The sequence below is a fragment of the Talpa europaea genome, assembly GCF_964194135.1.
Source record: "Talpa europaea genome assembly, chromosome: 11".
Taxonomy (NCBI): domain Eukaryota; kingdom Metazoa; phylum Chordata; class Mammalia; order Eulipotyphla; family Talpidae; genus Talpa; species Talpa europaea.
The window spans coordinates 1,959,483-1,984,294 of record NC_140078.1 but is presented as its reverse complement, the minus strand read 5'-3'; the positions used below and the strand labels follow the sequence as shown (position 1 = coordinate 1,984,294).

The following is a 24,812-nucleotide window of genomic DNA, read 5'->3' as shown; positions in this document are numbered from 1 at the left end:
CGTGCGCTCGCCGGGCACCGCGGCCTCGCCCTCGCCCTCGCCCTCCGCCCCTGCGCCTGCACCGCGTAGGCCGCCCCCCCCGCGCCCCGCCGGCGACCCCCGCGCGCGCCCCGCCGGCCCCCCGCCCCGCTCCAGATTTAAAGGGGGCGCAGCCTCCGCGCGGCCGCCGCAGGTGACCTCTCGGTCTCCCCGCCGGAGGCCGCCGCCGAGGAACATGGCGAAGGTGGAGCAGGTCCTGAGCCTCGAGCCGCAGCACGAGCTCAAGTTCCGAGGTGAGCCCGGAGCCCCCGCCCGGCCCGGCCCGGCCCGGCCCGCCCGGCCCCGCGCTCCGGCCAGGCCCGCGGCCGCCGCCGCCCGCCCCGCCTGCGCCGCCCGCGCCCACGTGACCGCCGCGGCCGCCGCCGACGGGAAGCCCCATGAGGGCAGCCGCGCCTGGGGGGGCTCCGCGGGGGGGCCCCGGGCCTCGCGCCCCCGCGCTGCGCGCTGCTGGCGGCCGCTTCCCCCCCCCAGGGGCCGGGAGCCCAGCCGGCGCCCTGTATTCTTTAGGGCGCCCCCCAGTCCTGTCCACCAGATTTCAGCGCGTGGACAGCGGCCCGGCCCGGCCTCCCCTCTCCGGGGCTGGAGGCCCGTGCGGCAGGCGCGCGCCTGGCCTGGGAGGGCGCACGGAGCCAGACCCCAGGGCCCTGCTCGCGGGCGCCCGCCGACGGTGGGGTGGTGGGCGGGGGCCGAGGACAGGCCGCGCGGCTTCAGACCCAGGCCGGCCACCAGCCCGGCGCCCTGCCGGCCCCTGGACCCGCCAGGGGTTCACGCGCCGACCGCCGTCCCAGCGCCCCAGCTGCATGTGCCCGAGGGAAGGCCGCCCCGAGTTGGCAGGTGGCACGTTTGAACCCAGAGGGCACCCTTCCTCTCAGTTATGCGGAAGACCCTGGGGAGATGCTCCAGAGCCAGAGCCGCAGTGGTCGCTTTGCTGCCCCGCTTCACAACCTGAAGTGACTCCCAAGGTGTCAAGAATCAAGGGTTTTCCAGGTGAAATGAGAACACGCAGAGAAGTGCCGCAGAGCCTGACCCGGGTGCAACCAACCGCCTGCTTTAGTCGTATGCTTTCGCTTGGCCGTGTTCGCCTCCGCTGCGGAGGCGCCAGCCTGGGGGCACACCAGGCAGCTGAGGTGGATGTGGGTCTCCTGCAGTCGTCTGGGTCCCCTGGCGGGGCCGGGTGTGGCTGCTTCTGCGGGTCATTCGTCTAGTCCACAAACAAGTGCAAAGAAGTGACTGCCCGCTCCGAGGGTCAGGTATCGGGAGCCGCTGCGTGACAGCACAGCCATGTCCGCCCTGAGCCCCCTGAGTCCGCTAGTGCTTAATTCCAGAGAAAGGGCGGGTGACACGGCCGTCCGCGTGCTCAGAGCACGAGGACAACGGCGCCTGAGAGGTGTCACCTCTGACTTGAAGCATTGACTGGAGCGCGGCAAAAGAAAAGCTGCACGGGGAGCACCTCAGACGGAGGGGATTTCGGGTCCGGAGACAGAGGTTGGGCGAATTGGTTCAGCGACGCTGAAAACGTGGGCTGCAGTTGCAGGGCACGGCGGCGAATCCGGGGAGTGGCCTGGAGTCTGTATGCAGACACGGCCGGCGTCCACATTCGTCCCAGTTCGAATTGTGTTGCTTCTCAGCCGTCTGTCCTTGAGTGAGCCCCTCGGCCTCAGCCCCCACCCCGGTACATCTGTTCTCCTCTAGTGGGACATAGTGGGAAGAGGCCGTCATCTGAGGAAATTCAAGTTTTTGTCCCAGTTCTTTAAAGATGGTCGCCTGGGCAGGCCGCCTCTCCCCCAGCGTCGGAGGAATTGGTGTTCCTGTGTCCCGTGTCCTGTACCTCCTTGGGGTCCTAGGAAGGGCATCCGCTTTGTGGGTGGCCACAGTGTGAGACAGAGGCTGGATTTGGTTTCCTCTTTGCAAGTTCTTCCCCTTCAGATATGTCAGGGGAGAGTGATGTGTCTGGCCCCGGGTGGCTAAAGTGTGATGGCGGAGCTCACGGGAAATGTTTGCTAGGGAAGTGGTCAGAGAGAGCTGAACTTGAGAGAGGTGTCAGACTGTTGAAGGCTGTTGGCTCAGGACTTCCGGAGGGGCCTGTGCGGGCATTATTGATACTTTGTAGGTTTTTTTTAAAAGATTTATTTATTTATACAAGAACTGGGGGGTACAGGTCAGAGGCATGGGGGGGGGGAGAGGTTTCACCAGAGAGAGCAGGGAGCAGAACAGGCAGACTGACGAAACACACTGCTGAGGGGAGCAGCGGGCGAGACAGGAGAGGTCTGCCACGCCATGTGGGACTCTCCCTGGCGGGCTGGGATCGAAGCTGCAGAGGCTGCAGACAGCTTCACAGCGCAGCGCCCAACCCACTGCGCCACCGGGGAGGCCCACTTCGTGGGGTTTTTGCTGTTTTTTGTTTGTTTTCTTGTTTTAAACTGACTGCTAAGACCGTGAAGTGGGAAGGGAGGCTCTGTCTCCTATTTGCTAAATGAAAGGATCATTTCAGGATGAGAACTGGCACGTTTAACAGGTGTGACTTCAGATGCTTCACTTAGATGAACCAAATTTATAAGCTGACTTTTGCTTAAGAAGGTAATAATTAAGGTGCCCATCATCCGGAGGAGAACACATTCATCTTTCAGTGCCGTCCGAGATGACACAGGACTGTGTGCGCTGAATTCTTTCCGAGTAGGGCGTTTGTGTGGTCACGTTGTGTTGTGGAGGAAAAGCGGAGCAGGCTGCACGGGCCCGTGGCTCGCAGAAAGCTCGTGTCAGGCCTGGGGAGGAGCAGGAGGCTGGGCTCGGAGGAAGCGCGGCGCCGTGTGGGCCGTAGGCGCCCTGGGCCTGGGGACCTTGAGCGAGTTCAGGCTCCTGGGAAACCCGTGAAACCTCTTCCTGTTAGTTTCCCTTCTGCCACAGCCTGACCTTTTCTTTCCATCTCCTTACTCTGACTTATTGCCCGGCTCAGAGCTTCCTGAGTGAGTCACCTCGGGCCACTGCCTCTTCTTTCTCTCTCCTTCCCTCCCACTAGATTCACTCCTTGGTCAATAGCCTTGTGTGTACTTGATCACTGTCCGAGACTCTCATCCCGCCCTCACCCCCAAAACACTGTCCCACAAGCGTGGTCACTTAGCCACCCCATAAGCTGATGCGTTAAGGTGCAGGCCCGCTGTGGCCCCCTTCACCGTGGCTGCCCTGCAGACCAGGGCGGTGGTGCAGTGAAGATGAGGTAGCCCCGCGGCTGGGCGGTGGCTGTCCGGTGGGACAGCACAATTGATTGGTGTGTGTCATCACCCCTTTGAGAAGAAAATAGGAGCTTGGGCACTACAGATCGTGGCAGGCTAGGGACACCGCGTTGTGGAAGGAAAGCCTGCTTCGAGTCAGCAGTTTAGGTCCTCAGGTTGGTAGGGAGTTTAAGGTGGTTTGGGAAGCTGATGATTATACAGCCCGGTTGCTAGTGCCGCAGTTACCCCTCAGACACGAGCGCGGCGTTAGTTCTGTGCTGGGGCGTGGCCCCGTGCTGTTTTGCACACCAGTGTCGGTGCGTGCTTGCGCGCCTTTACGGTGGTGGTTTACATCCATCTGGATAGATCGATCCTCTCCTTTTATTTAACGATGAACCAGCTTGCTCCTCAGAAGCAAGTGACACCAGACTTACTAAGTTTTACTCAAACTTAAGTCTTCACAGCTGATCCTACTTTCCCTCTGAGTCCCTGTGCCTGGGAGAAAATGCGATCTAGGCGCGAGCCGTCCTGTGTCCGCTGTTCACGTCTCCCCAGTGAGTTCTTCAAGGAAAGACGGGGCGCTTGTCGGCTGTGGTTCTGCTCTGGAAGCGCCGTCGTTCTCAGTGTGTGGTGAGGACAGGCCTCGGGTGTTGTCAAGACTGCTTGGTAGCTTTGCCTCCAAATGTGGGTTTAGTAATTAGTCTGAAATGATGCCTGTGGAAGAGATGAGCCCTTAAATGTTATTAACACCATCTTTTGCTTATTACAATGGTGTCGCGTCTTTCCTGCCAACACTGAGAACTTTGACCTGTGCTGTCGTCATGAAGCAGGGGACAATCGGGGAGGAGCGAGAAGCAGGTTCTGCTGTTACTCCAGTAACGCTGCTAGGCTGGACTCAGGAGCCCGGGCCTTGAGTTGTACATCGGGAATGATCTCCAGATGGCCTCGTGCATCCTCCGTTTGTATTTGGAAAACGCGCTGTCTGAAGGGTGACGTGGCTGGGAACACGCGAGGGGGGTTTCAGAGGATGCCGAGGAAGATGGACACAGAGGGAGCCGAGGCCCATTAGGCGAGACAGGGCTGCCGCTGTCTTTCATAAGGGAAATAAAAGCCTCTGCAGTTACCCTGCACCAGGCTGGTGATGGTTTCCGCCCGCCCTCCCGTTCTGTCGCTTTAGCCCCTTCAGCTGCAGCCAGAGTTGCCCGGGCCCTTTCTCCTGGGTCTGTGCGGGCTTTGAAGTTTTTACCTGCGCTGCTGGCTTTACTCAAAAAGTGAAAAGAGAAACAAGAATTTTCTAAGAGCTTTGTTTATGGAAACAAAGTTATTGAACTTGGCAGTCATTTGATTTTAAAATACATCAATGTGGCAAAATTGTAGCTCCGGAATATCCCGTTTTTCAAAACGTTTAATGTGTCACTTTCGCGAGGCCGTTGATGTTTAGAGCCCACACCTGAAGGCGCCGGGGCGGCCTCGGCAGCGCCCCTGCGGAAGATGAAAGTCCCTGGTTAGTGTCGTGCTCCTGTGCCCGCTCAGGTCTTCCTTCGGGCGCCTGGGGGGCGGTGTGCGTGCGCGTGTGCATGGGCGCGGGCACTGGGGGCACCTTCGTGGCTGGGGTCTGCGGCCTACGGGCCCTCCCGCCGAGTTCGGGGGAGCACACAGCGGGCATGTCCGTGGCCTCCATGGCCTCCGCCCGCCTGGAGAGGGGGTGAGGGAAGTAAATGTTGGGGAGGGAGACTGAGGCGCTTGCTAGTGTGGGTGGGGATGTGTGTTCGGACAGTGGGCCCGACTGCAGCCCGCCTCCTCCCGGGGAGAGGGGCGGGGCGGGGCTGGTCAAGCACGATTTTCTTCCTTCTTGTTTTAAACAGGCTCTGGCCAGTTGTGTTAAAGGCAGATGTGGCACGGTTGCCTTTTCGCCAGCTGTCCCGGAGGCGCCTGAGCGCCGGCGCGTGCACATGGAGTGGCTTCCACGGCCGGGCGGGCGCCGCGGGACGGGGGGAGGGGTGTGTGCGCGGGTGGGCGCCGCGCCGTGCGGCTTGTCGCGGGTCTCGTCACTTTCCGAGCCCACTCGCGCCGCAGCCGCTCGGCTCCCATGACGTCTCTGTCCTTCGGCATCGCCGCCTTCCTGCCGAGAGCCGCGGGGAGAGGCTCGTGTCCTTGGGCATCACCGGTGAGCGGCGAACCTGAAATCGGGCGGTGCAGACGGAGAGGCGGCCGGGAGGTGAGTCCAGGTGGAGAGGACAGGAGGGGCTGGTGTGTCCCCTGGCGCGGCCGTGTCAGCGCCGCTCCGTGCCGCGCAGTGACGCCGGGAGGCGGCGGGGCCTGCGGGCCGAGAGAGGCCTTGCTGCCGCTTCCTCCACCCCGAGGACCTACGTCCTGCTGGGGTGGGTGCTGGCCGGGCCGGTCACACCCGGTCCTGCCGGAGGAGGCTGGGCCTGTTTATCGGGGCCTTTTTGTTTTCCTGACTGGTATTTCTTCCGTGAATGCCTTCGCTTCCTGCCTGAGGCCGGCGGCTGCTTCTCCCCTTCCCCCGGCTGCCTGGCTCCTCCCGGCGTCAGCTGCTCTCGGTGGAGTTCGCCCCTCGCCTTCCTTCTTCCCACGCAAGATCGTGGTGCTCCGGGGCTTCGGCTCCCGCAGTCCTCGCCATGGTGTCACTCTCGCCATGGTGTCACTCTCGCTTCTCGCACCTGTGGGCTCGCAGTTTCCGTCTTGCCCGTGGCTCTCCGGACTGTCTGACGCCCGGCGAGGCCTTCCCCCTCCTCCTTCCTGCTCCCTCTCCTCCGGCTTCCCCTGCTCGCGCCACGCATGTCCTCTTCCCCTGGAGACATGTTGGTGAGGGTCGTGTGCTTCTTCCGGTCTCTTTCCTTCCCGTCCCTGACTCTGCAGCTCTCCCCCCAGGACCTCTCATCCCACGGCGCCCCCAGACGGTCCGGACGTGCCCCTGAGACTCGGTGCCCTCCACGTCCCCGTGGCTGCCTCGCTCTCCCCATGGCTGCCTCACTTTCCCCATGGCTGCCGTCCTGCCCGAGACCGTGTGCCCCTCCGCCTCTCCGTGCCAGTGGCTTGCACATCCTCGCACCCGAGCTCGCCTCTGGCTTGTTTAAAATCATCACACGTCCCCGTGGCTGAAAGAATGACATTGAATTCGTAAACAGAACCTGGAGGATCTTTCGTGTCTCTGGCCCTTGCTCTTTGCAGCATCCTCCTGGCCCCACCTTCTCCCTCCCTGGTCACGGGCACCCCCACTCTGCACACCTTGCCCCGCGGCCCTGTCCCCTTTGTGCCCATCCGCGCTGCGCCTGGACCTGCGCGTTGGGTGCTTGGCTGCTTTTCCTTCAGACAGGAGGTGTCTGCGGCCTTTGTCCCGCGAAGCCGCGCCCGGCACAGCGCTGGCACCCGCCGGCTTCTGAAGCAGGTAGTGGTGTCAGGATCTAGGGTGTCTGAGGAAGGGCGTTTAGGGGGACATTGAAAAGGGAAGAAGACATCTGTGTCGGGGGTGGCCTGCCCTGTGCAGCCGGACGCAGGGGCCGAGCAGGCCACTCAGAAAGTAGCTGTTCTCCGAGGTGCGGGTCCCCCGTGCCTTCTGGAATGCTGTGCCCACCCCCTCCTGTTTCAGAGCTGCTCCTCCCTGGGAGCTCTTACCCGGGTTCTTGCTGAACCCCGCCGAGGCAGTTAATGCGCCCCAGGCCCGAGATGAGGGGGCGCACCCACTGTCCTCACACCTGCCTTCCTGGAATCGTCCGTCCTTTTCCTTCCATTGCTCCAGGTACGAGCTTTAAAACACACGAGCAGACGTGGTTTCCCACTTCTCAGCCTTCCCCCCTCCCTCCGTCCCCTCCCTGCGCCCCTGTGGTGGTCCCCAGGCCCCTTTCACCGGCGCCTGTGTCTCTTAGACACCGGGGCTTCCCTCAGAGCCTGGCTCCGGCCTCCGCGTCCCCGCCAGCCCGCAGCTCTGGGGGTGAGCTGGGCCCAGCGCGCGGCTGAGGCTCTGACAGCGGACTGCGCCGGCCTGTGCGCCTTAGAGGCCCCCTCCGTGCCCAGGAGGAAGGCCGCGATGGGTGTGGTTGGGGCCTGGACCTGGCCATCTTACACCTTAACTGTTGTCGCTCTCATTAGTTCGTTTCTTTTCAAGACCCGCGTTCCAGAGCCTCAGTCCCAGAGATCCTGATCACCCGTCCCGGCGGATCCTGGTATTCCCGGTGTGTCTCCGCCGTCTCCTGGGGCTCTGGTGGGGTCACACCCCGCATCGTTGGGCATCTTGCGCCCATTGGGTGCCTGCCCTGGGGGGCGGGGGGCACGGAACACAGCAGCAGGAAAGATACGTAACGTGGTGTCAGATGATGGTGGGGCCGAACGGGGCGGGGGGCGGGGGGAGAAGGCTTTCTCACCTAACATTGATATTGGCACGAGGCGCATAGCAGGACACCGCTCGGAGAGGCAGGGCCCCCTTCCCGACAGGCTGGCCGTGGAAGGGCTTTGGGTTTTGTGGTGAGAGGGAAAGCCATGGAGATTCTGAACAGGAGCCCATGTTTAAAAGGCTGTGGCTGGTGTGGAGCCGGGGGTGGTCGGAGAGGCATGGGGGCGAGAGGGGATCATGAGCAACATCTCGCCGGGAGAATGGGGGAGACCTGGCTGGCAGCGGGGAGGAGATGGTGAGACGTGCCCAGAGGTAAAACTGGCAGCCTTTGTTGTGGTTAGGTTTGGGTGGAAGGGGATCGAGGCACCTGCTCAGGTGCAAAGCTGTTGGTGAGTGGCGCTTTCTGTGAGCTAGGAAGCAGTGGGTTTGAGGGGGGCAGTGCTGCTTGAGGTGCTCCGTGGGCCTGCAGGTAGAGGTCAGGGAGTGCGCCGGGCTGCAGGTGCAGACTTGGCAGTATTCATTTCAGAGGGAGTAAAGGCTTCTGGGCTTCAAAGGTCTCATAGACTCTTGTTAACGTGTTAGGTTTGGGCCATTGTCTTGAACCAGTGCTATTCTGCACATATTTTAAGTGATAACCTTGTTTTTGTGACCTGTACGAGGATGGCTGTTGTTGTCGATATATCGGTTTTTAACAGCTCCACATCGCGGGGTTCTGGTGTGTTTGTATATACAAGGCATTCTGGGCAAGATGGAATGTTGCCAAAAGAACACTGTCTGGGTCTTCCACAGGCTGCAGGCAGCCCTCTGTGTGGACAGATTACAGAAGAATGCGGATAATGTAGTAACCACCCAAATGCCCAAATGCTGGCCATTTTTTAGACTTGTTTTGAATCTTTCTTTAGCAGATGTCACCAAAAGACCCCGAAGATGCGCCTGCCCTGCTGCCCTTGTTCCCGTCGCTCCAGGACTCTGATGTGCGGCCCCGTTGTTCTCTCTGACCGCGATGCGGCCTCATGACGCGTGTGTCTGTTAGCATGACTGAGACCCGCCGGCGAGGGCGTGTAGATTGAGGTCGTTTGTTCCAGTTGAACAGGACTTCTTCATGAGAATGTTGTGCATTTGTTATTAATAAGGGTTTTTTTTGTGTATTTTGAATACTGATCACTTACCTGCTAACGTTAGCTGCAAATGTCCTGCAGTTCCTTGCTTGTCTAGCTTTGGGGTGCCTTGGGGAGGCTTTCCTGGCTGTGACCTCTGCGGGCTTCATCTGCCCAGTGCTTGGGCTGCCCGGCTCCTGCCCGGGGCTGATGGCCCTGAGCTTGTCTTTCTGCCCCGAAGGAGCTAGGCGCCGAGTGGGTGCATGAGAGCCTGCGAGGTCGCCGTCCTCAGTCACACTGGCATCTTAGCGTGCCATGGGTGGCATCGTTCGCTGACTTCTCATGCTATAATAATGGGTGTGATGTTTCTCAGTTGCTGGCTGTCCCCGAGGGATACCAGGCAGGTGACTTTATTAATTTAGAATGCTCTACATGCCAGGCTCTCTCAGGAGAGTTAGGGGTCAGTGTGTAGGGTTCTTTACGTGTGGTTATTTCAAAATAAGATCATCACAATTAGGTTTTCTGCTGAAATATTGGAATCTAGTGTCTCCTATTAAAAACACATTGATTGAAAAGCCTTATTTTTGTTTCTAACACATTGATTTAATGTGTGTGCCAACAAGTCAATCAAGAAAATAGATTCAAAAGAAAACACTTCTTCCAGAGTCCGTACTGTAGAATTATAGTTATTTAAGCACTCGTCCTCTTTGTTACTGTGATACCTTTTACCCCCTCCCACTTTTGGGGGGCACCTTTTAATAAAATTACCACAGAATAATAATTAGAACAGAGTAATCGACAGAGGGGGCTGGTGATGCCTTCAACTGGTGCATGAACAGCACTGGCAGGTCGTGACCTCGGGTGCAGATGAGGAGTTGGCGTCTGTTTGTAGGAAAGATGCCTGGATCCGAGCTGCCTTGGAGGAGTTTGGCTCCATCCCTGTCACAGGTGGCTGAGCCCTGTGCTGGGGATGGAAGGGCCAGGGTTGGAAGGGTGGGCTCCGCAGCTGCTGCTGCTGGGGAGGGGTCTGCAGCCTCGAGGGCGCTGGCTGCAGCCTGGTTGTGTGTGGGAAGAGGAAAACTGCTGCTTAGAGTAGGGGGAAGCATAGCGTGGCCGTCCATCCATCCATTCAGCAGATTCATCGAGCCCCTGCTCTGTCTGGAAGTGTTGTGGATATTGATGGTCAGTAGTGAACAAGAGGACAGGAAAGTGTGTGTTGGCGGCGTTTCCGGCCTGGGAGGGGAGACTTTACTGCACAAGCAGTAATGTGAGGATGGTGCATTGCGGATGGGCAGGGAGAGCAGAGAGCAGTGGGTTACCTTCATGAAAATAGACTGTCAAAGAATAAATTTTAGATATCTGTGAGATACACAACAGATTTTACTTTATAGTGTCCATTTCCTCCCACCTCAGTACACTTTCTCCATGCGCAGAGTCTGCTGTATGGAAACCTCAAGCATAATTTTATTGTCTTAACAAAATCCATCATCAGTCCTAGGCTTGTGGAGACAGATTATTACCTTCCCAGAAGGTAATCTTTTCAGAGTGGAGTGAAATATGGAGACTTGTGTTTTGGAGGAGTTGCAAAAGGGAGAGAGAGTGTATAGAAATTTTGTTTGCAAGAGTGTAAAATAATACAGCTTTTTAAAGCAGAATGAAAAACTGTTGTGGAGCTAATAATTTTGTTTATTTCTGGAAAGCTGGGACCTGATAGATTATACATCAAATTGGTATAGAACTTAGCTGGTAACGCAGATAGTTGGAGCTTCAAAGTGTTGTAGCTGCATCCGGAGTCATGTAACAAAGGAAGGCGATGTATTTGTAAAGCCAGAACTTCATGAACTTCAGAAATGGGGAGAAAAGCATCTCTTTGTAAAACAAAGCATCTTTAGACATGCGTTTAAATTAATTTACACATACACATGCCCTTGTGTTTCGTAATCTCAGTACATGGAATATCGCAAGTGTTGGGGGTGCTGCCAAAAGTGAGTAAATATAAAAGTCAAATACTTTTTTCCTACTCTCTCTTAAACAAATACTTTATGTTTAAGAGCAGTTTTACTTTATTTTATTTTATTATAAGATTTATTTATTTATACAAGCACCGGGTACAGTCAGAAGCGCAGGAGGGTAAGAGAATTCACCAGCCAGAGCAGGGAGCAGAACAGGCAGACTGACGGAAATACACTACTGAGGGGAGCAGCGGGCGCAGCAGGAGAGGTCTACATTTCATGTGGGACCCTCGCCCGGAGGCCGGGGATCGAACTGGCACTAAAGAGGCTGCGGGCAGCTTTATAGCCCAGCGCTTAACCGCTGTGCCACTAGGGGAAGCCCTAAGAGCAGTTTTAGGGCCACAGCCAAATGGAGCCGGAAGTACAGGGTCCGTAGACCCTGGTGCAACACACTTGTAGCCTCCATACTGGAGTGACGTGTTCGTACGTCATCACGCGGGGTACGTTAGTGTTCACTCTCGGTGTTGTACGCTCGGTGGGTCTTGACAGCTGTCTGAGGACTGTATCCACCACTACAGCCTCAGGTGGCATTGTCTCAGCATTGGCCCTACTCCCTCTCCCACCCCTTCTGCCTTCTGAGTCCTGGTAACAGTGATCTTTTCTCTGTCTCTACCGTGTTGCCTTTTCCAGAATGTCATACCATTGGAATTTTGCAGGATTTAGCCTTTTCAAATTGGCTTTTTGGTGCATTCAGGATTCCGCCATCTCTGAACTTTCATGGCTCAAAGCTCACCTTAGTGCGGACAGTATTCTGCTCTGGGCGGTGCTTGCCCGTCCTGTCACAAGAGCGCAGGGCATCCTGGCTGCTTCCGGGCTTAGGTGATTATGAATGAATAAAACCACTATAAACACCAGCATGCAGGTTTTCATTTGCACAAATGTCCTCAACTCCTTTAGGTGAAAAAGGAGTGTAATTGCATGGTAAGGGCATGTTTAGTTTTTTAGTTTGTTTTTTTTTTTTAAAGACCCTGCCAAATTGTCTTCCAGATGTTGGTACCATTTTGTGCTCCTCCCATGGGAAGCGAGCGCTCCTGCAGCTCCGCGTCCCCGCACGCGTGGTGCTGTGCTGGCGCCTGGGACCCGGCCCTTCCGTGGGGCGTGTGGGCGTCTCACGCTCACTTTGGGATTCCCTGATGACGTCTGCGGGCCGTTTTTCATTTGTATTTTTTCTATCTGTATATCTTCTTTGGTGAGGTGTGTGTGCTGATCCTTTCCCTAATTTTTAATGGGGTTGTTTGTTTTCTTGTTTTTGAGTTTTAAGGGTCCTTTGTGTATTTTGAATGACAGAGGCTCCCCACGGATCCTACCTCCGCGGAGGTGTGCTCGTCTCCCAGCTCTCCGCGTCCTCCCTGCCTGTAGCTTCTGCTGGAACGAAATTGCTGAGTAAAAATGAAAGGATATATTCACTCCTTCAGCAGTCTGTCCCGTCCCGCTACTCACACGTGGGGGGTTACGTGAGCGAGTAAGGACAAGATCAGTTTTGAGTTGACTTGAGTTTACTGTTACCTTTCATGGCCAAGGGACCTGAGCTTTTGGGACTAGTCTTTTGTGAAAAATGCCATTTCCTGGAAGGAAGAGTTTTGTTATGGAATTTTTCTCCATGGGTTTCTGAATGAATGATTACAGCGAAGAATCATGTATAGATTGGTAAATGTTTAAAGAATTAACGGAATACTTTTTCCACAAAATGCTCGTGTGTTTCCTGATTGATCACTTTATCCAGACATTTGTGACGAAATTTCCAATACCTTTCAATACTCTTCCTACTGTGTTTTGCTGGATTGTAGCCTTCTTCCTTGACCTTGAAACTAACCTTTTGTAATTCTAAGGCTCCATTTTTGTAAAACTGAAAAATTAACTGTTTCTCCTTTCACTTTTAATGCTATCTTTATTTTTGCTGATATTGTAGTGTTTGCTTTCGAAGAAAGGTCTATTCTAGATCATCTTGCTATTTTAGAAGATACACTTTGAAATGACAATAAACCAAGTCTGGTGGAGGCACTTGTCACACTGTGTTTAGTTTTATCCACCTGCCTTTCAGAGCCTGGGTTCATCGTCAGGCTGGTCGTGAGTGTCTGTCCGACGCAGGCGTTTCCGTGGGTGAAGGTGTATAGAGCAAGGCATTAAGAACATTATTCAAATTGTAAAAAGGAAAAAACCAAAGTTATTTAAAATAGAATATCCCTAGTTTCTCCCAAATGTATGTTGCTTCCTTTTTTTTTTTTTTTTTGACCTTCCATGTCACGTTTTTGGTGCTTGTTACTGGTTTTGATAAAACATTTGAAATAAGGACTAGAAGATGAGGCGGGTCAATGATTAAAAGTGTGTGCTTTGATTCTAGAGGTACCAGATCTTTTTTTTCTCGTTTCTTAAAAGAAAAGTATAACTTTTGAAGATTTTATTTGTAAAATTGACTCTGTACTTTATACCCACTGTTTAAATTCCTTGGTGATGAATATGCATGTTGGAATAGTGAAATCCCATCTTTTACATAATGCTTTAATGGAAATGGCAGTTTTATGAAATAGAAGTGACTAGTAAAACCCTGAATGATGCTCATAAGCCCTTACATCATTTTTATTGAGGTTTTTGTGTATTCTCATTCATTAATACAGGGGAAAGGCGCACACGCGCGTGGTTTATGTCCTATAATTACTCAAATCGAATAGAATTTATTTTCAATAAAATTCTTAGAGTAAATTGCCTAGGGTGGAGAGAGAAGAGTTGGTCTGTTTTCACAAAATGTCTTGATTTTTACTCATGAGGTTTGTTTTTAAACACCAGTGATGTTGTTCGCGTGCATATATTTTTAAGTATATTTACCTCCAGACTTTTAAAAATAAACCCAAGAAATCCCGAACATCTGAGGCCTGGGATGAAGTGCTGATGGGAAATTTGGGATATTTATTTCACTACTGCTCTCACTGTCTTTTAATGCTTTAGACTACCTTTTATGTCTTCATATAGGTTGAAGCCCTGGTGAGCTACACGGTAGCTAAGCTAGGGGAATTTCCAAAACAACGTCGTGTTTACAGTTCACTTATTTTTTAAATAATCGAGAGAAGAGGTTAATATAAGGAACAGTTAAATGGGTCGCCCCCCTCCCTTCTTAAATTCATGAGATGGGAAGGGGCAGAAGAGATGCTGAAAACTGAAAGTGTTTTTAATTTCGTCACCGTGGAGCTTGCCAGCACCCTCTTGGTGTACCTCAGAACACCTTGGAAAAATCTGTGACATTTGGATGTATTTGTGGGCCATTATGAACTCTTGGCATTCTGATCTGAAGATGTTTCCATGTTCTTAAGGCAGAATTTTGGCAAAACTATTAACTTTACGCTTATATCTGGGAAGCTTTAGGGCATGATAATCTATGAATCACACTTGGACTGACAGTGAGTTCCTTTCCCCCAGGCTTTCCATCTGGAAAGCACCCCCTGTTCAGGTGCCTGTGTCCACTCGTGTCCGTGTTCTGGGCCTCCCGGCAGTGTGCTGTGTGAGGCCAGGGATGGACATGCGTGCTGGCTGCACCCACTCGGGTTTGGTGCTTCATGGTGCGCGCGTCCGTTAAGCGGTTTTCTTTTACCCTTGCTGAAGTGCTCCCCACCCGAAGCGAGCGGAGACTTCATGGGAGAATGCCTCCCCTTCCCTGTGAGGCAGGCTGCTGCAGTGAGTCTCGGAGCTGCCGTCTGTGAACCCCTAACACTGCTCTGCACCTGGTGACCTGGCCCGCCTTCTGTGCTTGAGACTCTTCCCAGGCCTCGGGTACCTCTACTTCTCAGTTAGGAGGTCCTAAGCCTGGTTGTGAGGGAGGGAGAGTGAGTGTGTGTGTGTGTGTGTGTGTGTGTGTGTGTGTGTGTGTGTGTGATGCGCAGCATCATAGATCCGCCTTCCCCCCCACCTGACCGCAGTCACACCTGCAGTCCCTGCCCACCTGCCCAGAGGGCCAAGGGTGAGGCTTACGGGAGTGGTAAGTGGCTGGAGAAACACTTTTGCGTCCTTCCTTCCTGGTGTTGCGGTCGTCGTGGGCTGAGGGCAGCTGGGGGGGGAATGCCCCAAGCAGGAGTGACCCAGCGTGGAGCCAGCCCGAGCGACTGGGACACATGCGTGCCCAGAACTCGCCACACTGTGCAGGGTCGCACAGTCCAAACCGCAGGCCTGGGGGTTGGGGGTGGCAAAATACACAAAACTGTGTGACACACACACGCAGGAGCCTAATCAACGCAGTCGCGCAGCTTTACACCACTGAGGTGGGCAGGAACTGCAGAAGTCCTCAGTGAACTTGGCGCTTCTCCTCGCCAGAGCCCTGGTGTGTGTCTGTGGCGGCGGCGGGCTTGCTGCTGTGGGTCCCTGTCATATGGAGGACGGAGGGCGGCCTGGAGGGAGCGCCAGCTGTGGACAGGGGTGGCTCCCAGCCTGCAGGGCGAGTGGCGGTGACTGGCGGGGGTTGGGGTGTGTGTATTTTGCGGATGTCTGTGCGCTGGAGGCCGTCTGTGCTCACCTGGCAGGCCGCGCACAGGAGCACACGTGCCATTCGTTTCATGCTCAGATTGTCCCCGCGTGTGCACATCAGTCACACGGCAACCCGTTCACGTCAACACAAGCTTTTAGTGGAACTGACCGTAGTTTATTTGATTTCAGAATTGAGTCCCTTTTCCGTTTGACCATTATTGATTTCTTAATTTATGTTTAAGTTAAGCCCATATCAAATTGATTTTTCATACACGGAGCACCTCTAGAAGAGAGAGAGCAGCTTAAGATTTTAATTTTGTCAGCAGTAATTCACAAGATCGTTTCCTTCCTGAGGAAGGCCAGGCCCAGTGCTGAGGGCCGTGGAAACCACTTGTGGGGTATGGATTTGAGTCTCTTCGTTGGGTCTTAGAGGACAGGAGACCCATTGGGCATTTCTCAGTCTAAACACGAAACACTCCTCGCCACCCCTTGTCTTCCTTTCCTGTAGATGTGAGATCAGGTAGAGTGCTTCCGGAGGGAACACAGTTGCCATTTACTTGGCAGACAGATGTGAAGGGGGAGGGGCCTCTTGGGAGCTCCTGCTGGGCTCCCTCGTGAGGCTAGGGGTCAGCCTGGATTGGGGAGTGGGGAGGAGCGGGTCTCAGGGCTACGTAAATAGTTTGGTCCCCCTTTTGCTAACACCTCCCCCCCCAGCACCTGCCTGTGCTGTTTGTGTCAGCACAGATGATGTGGAAAGAGCGCCTGTATCGTTAATATTCATTACCTCGGGTGACAAGGGGAAGCTTATTAACTTCCTCTTTATACATCTTTTATTGTTCGGCTTGTTTTAAAAAGCATGTTTTACTTTTTTAATTAAAAAATCTAATAAAGTAGGAAATGAATAAATAATAATAATAAAAACTACCCCAGGGCACTGAGCTCTGTTGCAGTCTTCCTGATAGCCTTTCAGGCTGACGTGACGGTTCAGGTGTGGGCCGGGGCCTTCCCGGCAGCGGCTGTGTGGGGTTTCCGTGCTTGTGGACCACCGGCCCCTCAGTCGTCTCAGAAACCTGCTGCTCTCGGCACTCGCCCCAGGCTAGTGCTGTCCCTTCTCCCTGGGAGAGTCCGTCTAGCCGGTGGAGGGCTTGGCTCTGGCCTAGGTTAAGAACTGGTCCTGGGTCCAGGCCTCACCTGGTTACCTTTCCTCGCTAGCAGGAGAACAGACAAGGAGCTGTGTGCCCACACCCCGGTGTGCTGGTCTGCGAGGCCAGGAGAGGCGAGCGGCCGGGCTCTCCCTGGTGCCGGCGGCCGGGAGCCTGGACCGGGACCCAGCCTGGCAGCTCCCGCTCCTGCCCGTGATGGTTCGGGGCCTGTGGACTTCCCTGGACCATGGTCCATCTCCTGGCCAGCCCAGACATTAAGTGGGTCACTCTTGAGAGAGCTGCTCGCCAGATCCCCAGTCACCCTCTGTCTCCTTCCGCAGGGCCCTTCACCGATGTCGTCACCACCAACCTGAAGCTGGGCAACCCCACAGACCGGAATGTGTGCTTCAAAGTGAAGACCACAGCGCCGCGTAGGTACTGCGTGCGGCCCAACAGCGGGGTCATCGACGCCGGGGCCTCCATCAACGTATCTGGTAAGTCCCGAGGCTGCGGGCCACAGGGGGCACAAGGCCCTCAAGGCAGCGGGAGTCCTTGCAGCTTGTGTTTGGGGATGGCAGAGCCAGATGGTGGACCCACCCCAGCCCCTGGTGGACGGCTCCGTGGCCTCCCCTCGTGTTCCTCCGTGGTTAATGCCTCTTCGGTGTAGTGCTTACGGCCTCTGCGCCTCAGTAGTTAGAGCAAAATTAAAGTGGCAACTTCAGGCTTGACTTCAGAATGAGGTTGGTTTTCACGCCCTTGAAATTAAATCTGCCCTTTGGCAATAAATAAAAAGGGCTAGACAAACTTAATTTTACTTTGTGGGAGAACACTGAATGGAGTTATTTTCTTATTTAAGCTAAATGATTTCTGACATTAAGCTCATGTCATTTCCAATGATTGGTGACGCGCTTTACAGATTGTGGAGAGCTGAGGGGCTGAGGGCCGAGGAGACTGGAATATATTCAGGGGTGGAAGTTTCCCCCTGCTCTCTGAGCGTGAATAGATTTCCAGAGTCCAACTTCTGAAAAGATGCTGGTAAAGTGCCCAGATTGAGAATTGGATTCCAGCATTAAGGAGATGTGAGTGACGGGTTTGCGCGCAAATGTAGTTGATCAACAGAGTCGACTCTGAGCGCGTCAGAGCCTGTGGCCCCCGGAATGCCTTCGGTGCCGTGGGGCACCCCGGGGCGCACCCTTTTCAGTGTCAGGAGGCCGTGTCTCCAAGGGGCCTCACTGATCGAGGCTGCTGTTCATTTGAAATCGTCTCCCAGCTGGCTCCTCCCATGACAGATTTTGATTGTGTCCATTTGGCTATTAGTTCGACACCTAAAAGAGAGTGACGCGCCCCTTGGGGAAGACACGAGGAGTTTCGTTTTCTGACCGCTGCTGCAGCCCCATCCCGCCTGCACCCTTGGTCTCCCCTCTTGCACCCCACCCGGCTTCTCCCCGTGCGCTCCTCTCTGCGCCGATCTCTCTGGGACCGACTGTCATCCGAGGGGCGCGGGTGGGATCCGGCCTTTGCCGAGGGGCTTCCAGCGCCGGGCCTGAGCGCCTAGTACTGCGTGCAACTTCTGTTCCTGCTCTGCACTGACGCACCCCAGCACGGAGGCCAGGGGTCGGGGTTCACGAAGCCCGCAAGTGACAGAGCCAAGGTGTGGCTCATTCTGCCTGGCTGGGAAGCCCCCGGGCCTGGCAGTGCCTCACGGAGGGGGAAGGAGGGCCCTTGGGTGTTGGTATTTCTGGATCCCTCAGAGCCGTGTGGTTTCAGTTTCGCTGTTGAAATCAAGGGCAGCAGAAATCTTGTTGGTCCCTGCTTTAATTGTCTTCCTTTCTCTTCTCCGTTTCCTTGCCCCTCTCAGATGTGAGTGAGGTGGGCATTGTATGTGGGCAGCAGCGTGGTCTTCTGAACACGGCCTCCAAGGCAGTTGCGCAGGGAGGTGTGCTCACCAGCATTAAACATACGTGTGCGTGTGTCGCGTTCGTGGAAACACGCCCCCTGGCCCCCATGGTGTGTGTGGTTTTTTCTAAACAGTATCTAACTCGGGGACTTTGTCGTGATTACCTGTGTAAGGACGACCACTGATCTGTGGTTGGGACCTTCCTTTTGCAGATCAGAAGGTAAGAGCTACAGGGAGTGGCGTGATCACCCGGGGCACGTGGGTAGGGAGAGCAGAGCTGGCATTGAAGTCTTTGCTCCTGATCTGGGGCTCTTCTCCAGTACGTCCTGGGGTGGCCCTTAAAGTGTGATGTCCTTGGGGAAGAAGCAATTGAATAATAAATGTCCGTGTGTCTGCAGGCCGCCTCCTGGCTGAGACCAGGTAGATGATGTGCATGCCTGGAAAAGGGCGCCTTTGTTCTCATCCTGTGTCACGCACCTCCACGCTTGGGGGGCACCTGGCTGCCGGCAGCTGTCCTGCCCTTCCCCATGGCAGCTGTCCTGGCTTCTCCGGGTTGGCAGAGGGGACCGGCCCAGCCATGCGGTTTTATGTGCTGAGGCACCCCTGCAGCCTCTCTCCGACATTCCTCTCTTGGGGTAAAAGCAGTGGCCTTTCCCAGGGGTCCTCTTACGGGGCGCCTTGGTGCGTAGGGAGAGACTGCTGAGGACAAGGACGGGGCCAGCCTGCCTTTGTCCAGGTGTGCGGCCACCGCCAAGCTGAGTCTCCCCACCTCAGCAGACATCGGCTAGACTGGGGGTCCAGAAACCTGAACAGGAAGCCCAGCTCTACTGTTGAACATGTTTGCGATCTTTCAACGCCCGCCCCTTACCTGCCCTCGCTCCTGGTGTCTCGGGTCACGTGGGAGGGAGTGTCTGCTCACGGGGTACGTGGACGCTGCCTTGTAGCGTCGCTGGACTCTGTTGAAGGTGGAGTACACATATTTGCACTGCCTTTGAGAAACAGATTCTGTGTATTTTATTTACGAACTTTTTCTGATTTTAATTAGAAATTCATGGTTTTTTCTTTCCATAAAATGCATTTGTTTCATAGTGAAAAACTGCTAGTAAATTTTTAAATATAATCTATAAAATGGCAGCTTTCAGATCATCTTAAAATACTGCTGTCACTGTCCTGCTTACCACTTGGAGTGTCACAGCTGCCTGCAGAGGACACGACTAGTGCATTATTCCTCTCCCATTTCTGAGAACCCTTGGGACGCGCTCGCATTAGAGGAGGTTCTAAGTCAGCCTCTGAGGGGTGGGAGGGAGAGGAGCCGGCCAGAGTAATGCAGTGTTTGAAGGTTCACAAGGGGTGTAGGGGACCGGGTGGCCAGTGCCTTCTCAGCTTTCCCGTTAACCAGGGCTCAGGGGACCTTCCATTATGCATTGGAAGTCTGGGTTCTGGCCTAACATGTTATTTTCTCCAGAAAATGGCAAACCATTCATTTTATAAACCTAGGTGGTAGCTGAGCTTCTTGGTGCCAGTAGGTGGAAATGTGTGGGCTCCCCCGAGGGCGTGAGGAACCTGGTCGCCCAGGCCGCGGTCTGCCTCTCCTCCCTTGTCCTTCAGCTGAGAGCTCGTTCCCGCGGTCGCCCCTTCTGGGGTCCCTGCCTGGTGAGCGGCAGGAGTGCGCAAGGAGGGGCGGGCGCTATGGTCTGCGTTACTTGGCCCAAGGTGCCGCGGTTTTGGCCCCTGCTCCTGGATACACACCATCTACTACCAGAGGTGGGTTTCGGTCGTTCAGATCTGGACCTCAGCAGAATAGGCACACCTGAATGGAGACTGGGGAAGAGGAGATTGCGTTTTCCCCCCTGAGATTTTAAATGCAAGAAAAATAGGAGCTTTTCAATTAATGAATTGTTAGAAGTAGTGGGGGGTGTCCCCATTTGTTCTGGCTTTTCAAAATGAAATCTATTTTGTGAACTGTCTGGTGGGAAAATATTTTTAAGTGAGATAATTTCTGAAGATATCTTTGTGGTAAGCTCTTAGTGGTTGTGGATTTTTTTTTTTAATACTGCAGTTTAATAATGAGGGAGTTTTCCATTAATATTCCAAACCATGTTTGCCAGCGGATACAGCAGGTGAAGTGGTAAAATTATGGGCCCATCAAAAATACTTACGCTTCCTGTAATATGATATTAAGTTTAATATTTTTATGACCTTCACTGAATTCTAATTCCATGAAAGTAGCGAGCACACTTCCGCTGGCGGTCCAGTTAGGCACATTGGTTGCCTGTGTACCAAGCACATTAGAAATGTAGCCTCTGGTCTGGGGGTGGGGGGCTGGAAGGAGTCGTAGAAACCAGAGTTCAGGTGCAGACACTCTGGACCAGGTGTGCCCTGGGAGCCGAAGGTGGAGAGAGGACACACACGCGCCTTCTGGTGTCCGAGTCTGTGTTTCAGATGAAAATTTAAAGAATTAAAGAGCAGTTTTCATTCCTGACTAGAGCCCTTTCCAGCACTTATTTCAATCACATTTAAAGCATAAAGTTCTTCCAATAAAACCCTGAGGACAGAGAATCACTCTCAGCAACTCTTCTTGGATGGAAACAGTGGTCAATTAATGTAATTGGGTAGTACTGCGATTGATAATTAATCCTTTTAAGATTTTGCTGACTCAGTTTCGCAGAGCTGCTTGCTTCTCCAGGACCAGCCAGCCTTGGCCTGCAGCTTCGCTTGATTAGCAAGAGAGTTTAAGTGCCCTGCCCTTCGAGAGAGGACCGAGGCATTCATCTGCCAAGCGCTGATAGTGGGAGCTAAATTTGGGGGGTTTGGGCATTTTAACAGCAACATTCTTCTTCGTTTGATCATTTGCTGTGGAGTCTCAGATAAGCGAAGCCTTTTTATAAATGGTTTTTATGAACCAGGCTTATTACTCTCAGATAAGAACAACTCACATTCATACTTAAAAAGCTGTCTTTAATCTTTTTCACCAGATGAGATTCTTGTTTTATAAAACATTACCAACAAAAATTCACCGTGATTGTGCTTTTAGAGAAATTTTAAGTTTATTGTAATATTTGTCTCTTAACAATCCTGTTTCATTTTTTATAAATACAACACAAGTACGGCTTTGTATTTTCAAAGACTCTGATGAGGAGGACTTCTCGGCACTTCTGGTATATACCTTATCTTGCTGAATGAAGGTGACTTAGCTTCCTGCGGCGCGACCTGAGGAGGAGCGTGACCTCAGCCTGATGTAGAGCCACCAGGAGTGATGTTCCTGACACTGCTTGCAGTTCCTTGCGTGTTCATGCCCTTGAGCGCGGCACTCTGCACTGCACCCCTGCCTCGAGTCAGCCTGGCCTCTTCTGGTGTCCAGCCCGTCCTGGGCCAGGATGAAGGAAGAGGACTGTGGGAGTGGCCATAGTGACAGCCTAGACAGGGGCCCAGAGAGCAGGGGGAGGGCTGGGGACGGTGGTAGGGCCCCACTTCCAGAAGCCTCAGGGCAGCTGGTCTTCCCGTTCAGTCTAGACACAGATCTGTGGGTCGGCCTGAGTTTGTGAGGCCTCCCAGGGCAGGCGCGGTTGGCAGGGGCTGTGATGTGCTCCATGCCCAAGTGGGGTAGGAAACAGGGATGTGTGTTGGACTTTCAGAAATATGTAAGAAGGAGGAAGCTTTGTTCTTGGGCCAGTTCCTGTAAATGGAACAGCCCATCTTGTAGTGACACCGGCGCAAGCTGTAGCAGTCTCTGCACAGACAAGTTAATGGTGTCAAAAGGAGCCTGTTATCCGAGACCGGCCTTCAGTAAGAACACAGACAATTCAATGGTCACTTCTTCGTAAAGAGGTGAGTTAGTCATCTACCTGCTAGACTCTTCCATTCGTGGGTCCTTGAGTAGGCAGAGGTCCGGAAAAGTAGAATGTTTTCAGCCTCACGAAAGTCCTAAGGGCAGTCATGCGCTCACCCCTGGCAGGGATGTCGTCGAGCGTGTCGAGCTGCTTGACTTTAGGCTGAGCTCCGAGACCCGGTTTTGGTGACCCTCGCTGTCTTCAGCTGATCTCCGGCTCCAGTTGGCTCTTATGTCTGTGACTAGTTTCCAGAAAAGCGGAGCAATGACTTGGTTATCACACCATAAATGTGCTTGGGTAGAGACGTCTTCGCTGTGGGCTGCGTGAGGAGAGGCAGCGGAGGGGGTCAGAGCCTCTTCCTTAGCCACCACAGGCATGGCAGGACCTGGGATAAGCCGCAGGCGAGGGAGAGAGTGGGCTTCCTCACTGGGCTGGCCCACGGGACTTCTGGAGGGACCCAAGTCAAGAGGGCTCTGGATGTTGGGAGGGAGGCACCACGCACCTGCCAGCCAACAGAAGGTGCAAACCGGTGCCTAGAGCGTGGGAGACCAGGCCTGGCGTCCTGGCCACAGCCTGCCTGGGCACACACATGTGGGCAGCTGCCTCTGGAGTCTTCGTACCAACTCTGTTCCTGATGGGACACCGTCCGAAGATAGTGATGACAGGGCGTGAGGAGGAGGTGGTGGGCTGCGTTGCGACGGGGCTCCGCCTCCAGGTGTGCCCCTCCAGAAGGCTCCACCCAGGCCTGCATGTCAGAGACTGGAAGAATTCACCTGTGTGCTGCTGGGTCAGACCCTCGTCGGGAGGAGTCCTGTCTAGTGGGTTCAGCCCTGGGAGTTGTGTGTGGGCGGGAACCCAGAGAGACAAGCCAGGTGGCCACACAGTAAGCAGAGACGGGGTGGGGGGGGACGACAGGTTTGTGCGCTGGCAGCGTGACGTGGGGTGGCCTGTTGCTGCTGGATTACACTGGAATCCCAGGGGACCCAGACCACAATGGGATACAGGGGAGATAGGGTTTGGGTGGGAGGTGTTTGAGGAATGCCATGACACGAATGGGTATTTGGGGGGGAGGGTACATTTGTAAGGGTTTGGGGGCTCCGTGGGGTAATTCGGTTGGGTGGAAACTGGGAGGAGGCGAGACTCGCTGTCCTTGGAGGTGGGCACCCAGGCAGCCCCGAGGTCTGGTTCAGCCAGAGAGGCCTCTGGGAGGTAAAATCTCAAGATTCAACAACCAGTGGCGGGCTTGTGCGTGCTTGTGGGGTCTCCGTTTGTTCCCCCACTCTTCGGGGACAGAGGAGCCCATCTGTGGCCAGGGGTCTCCTCGCGAGCTTCCGTGTAGTGTTTGATCAGGTCCTCGAGCCTGGAGGTGGGTGTGTTAACAAGCAGCCTGTGCTCGTTCCAGTCCAGCTCCAGCCCCAGCCCCAGGGGCCACACCAGGCTCGCCCACAAAGCGTTAACGCTGCCAGCCGCCCGCCTCCCACCGTCTCCTGGTAACAGGCTGCTGCTCAACGTGGGATCAGCAGATACACTTTAGAAGTAGGATAGATGGTTCATTTAAGAGGGTTTTATCATCAGTGTCTCTGGTATTCAAGTGAAATAAATTAAGTTAATGGGAAGCTCTTTTATAGCCTGTCATGGAAAAAAGTACATAATTTCTGTCACAATTTGCATGTATGGAGCTGAAAGAACAAACGATTAACAACATTTATTCTGTCATGTCCTCATGAAGTCCCAGCTGATAGGGTACAGCAAAGTGAACTTGGCAGGAGAGGACGGTGGCCAAGAAGCGCCCCCTTTCGCACATGACCTGGGGCCGTGCTCCGCAAGGCGAGGGCGGCGGGGCTCGGAGTCTCCCGGCGTCAGTGGCCGCTCGGAGCCCTCACCCTTGGTGCTGGTCGAGAGCCCACAAGGAAAGGCCGCTGGCAGGTGGCGGACACCTTGTTTTCCATTGCCACTCACGGGGGGAAGGAGGGTGCCCGCCTGCCGTGCTCCCTGAGCTCTGGTGTCACCTTGACTCACGCTGAAGTTTCCGCTCACCGGCCCTGGGACCTCGGGGCCTGGCCTGTGCCTCACCAGCCGGCTCTCGCCGTGTTTGCCGCCTCCAGCAGTCTCGTGCTCCGTGGTGTGCCGACACGTCTGTCCATCTCAGGGTCTGCACGCAGGACGTGCCGCTCAGGTCTGCTCTCTGGGCACTTGGTGGGTTGATGTCCTGGGCCAGCGATTGTTCTGGTGACACCTGGCAGATGGAGGCAGCAGTGGGCTTCGGCACCCTTCTGCAGAGGCGGGCCAAGCGCCTGCGGGGTGGTCTGGCCAGAGGAGCCCAGCCCTTTCCCTCTGAAGCTCACAGGCTTCTGTCTCCACCGCAGCCCGGGATGTGCCCGAAAGCACGAGGCTGGGTCTCCCGAACGCCGGCGTGGTTTGTGGGGAGCTGCACGTCCTCCCAGGATGGAGCCGCACCCCCCACCCAGGGCCTGCACTGGGATTCTTCACCCAGGGCTCTGCTCCCCACGACCCTGTGGAGTAGCTGGGCGGATATCGGGGCTCAGGACCTCTTCACACGCTTGGGAAGACCCCATGGTCTTTATTTGTGGATGTATCAGTATTTTTAGTGCAGATTTAACTGAGGAATTGAAAAGGCATTCATTTAATAATAACATTAATAAATAATTACCTGCTAATAGTATGCCATTTTTAATGAAAAATAACTTGTCAAAAAAATTCAGTGTGCAGACTGACGTTATTTGACAGTGTTCTCAAATCTCTGGTGTCTGGCTCCCCGGAAG

At 54.6% G+C, this 24,812-nt stretch overlaps 1 protein-coding gene across 1 annotated transcript in view; it reads left to right on the top strand.

The window, feature by feature from the left end:
• Positions 1 to 214: 214 nt before the first annotated feature.
• The window catches only part of VAPB (VAMP associated protein B and C), a gene marked incomplete at both ends in the record, with an annotated part of 34,277 nt that continues 9,679 nt past the window's right edge, over positions 215 to 24,812 (top strand). Inside the window, 2 exons of the mRNA XM_084247946.1 lie at positions 215 to 272; positions 16,644 to 16,796. Coding sequence (XP_084104072.1) covers positions 215 to 272; positions 16,644 to 16,796 — 211 coding nt within the window. The remainder of the gene's footprint in view (positions 273 to 16,643; positions 16,797 to 24,812) is intronic.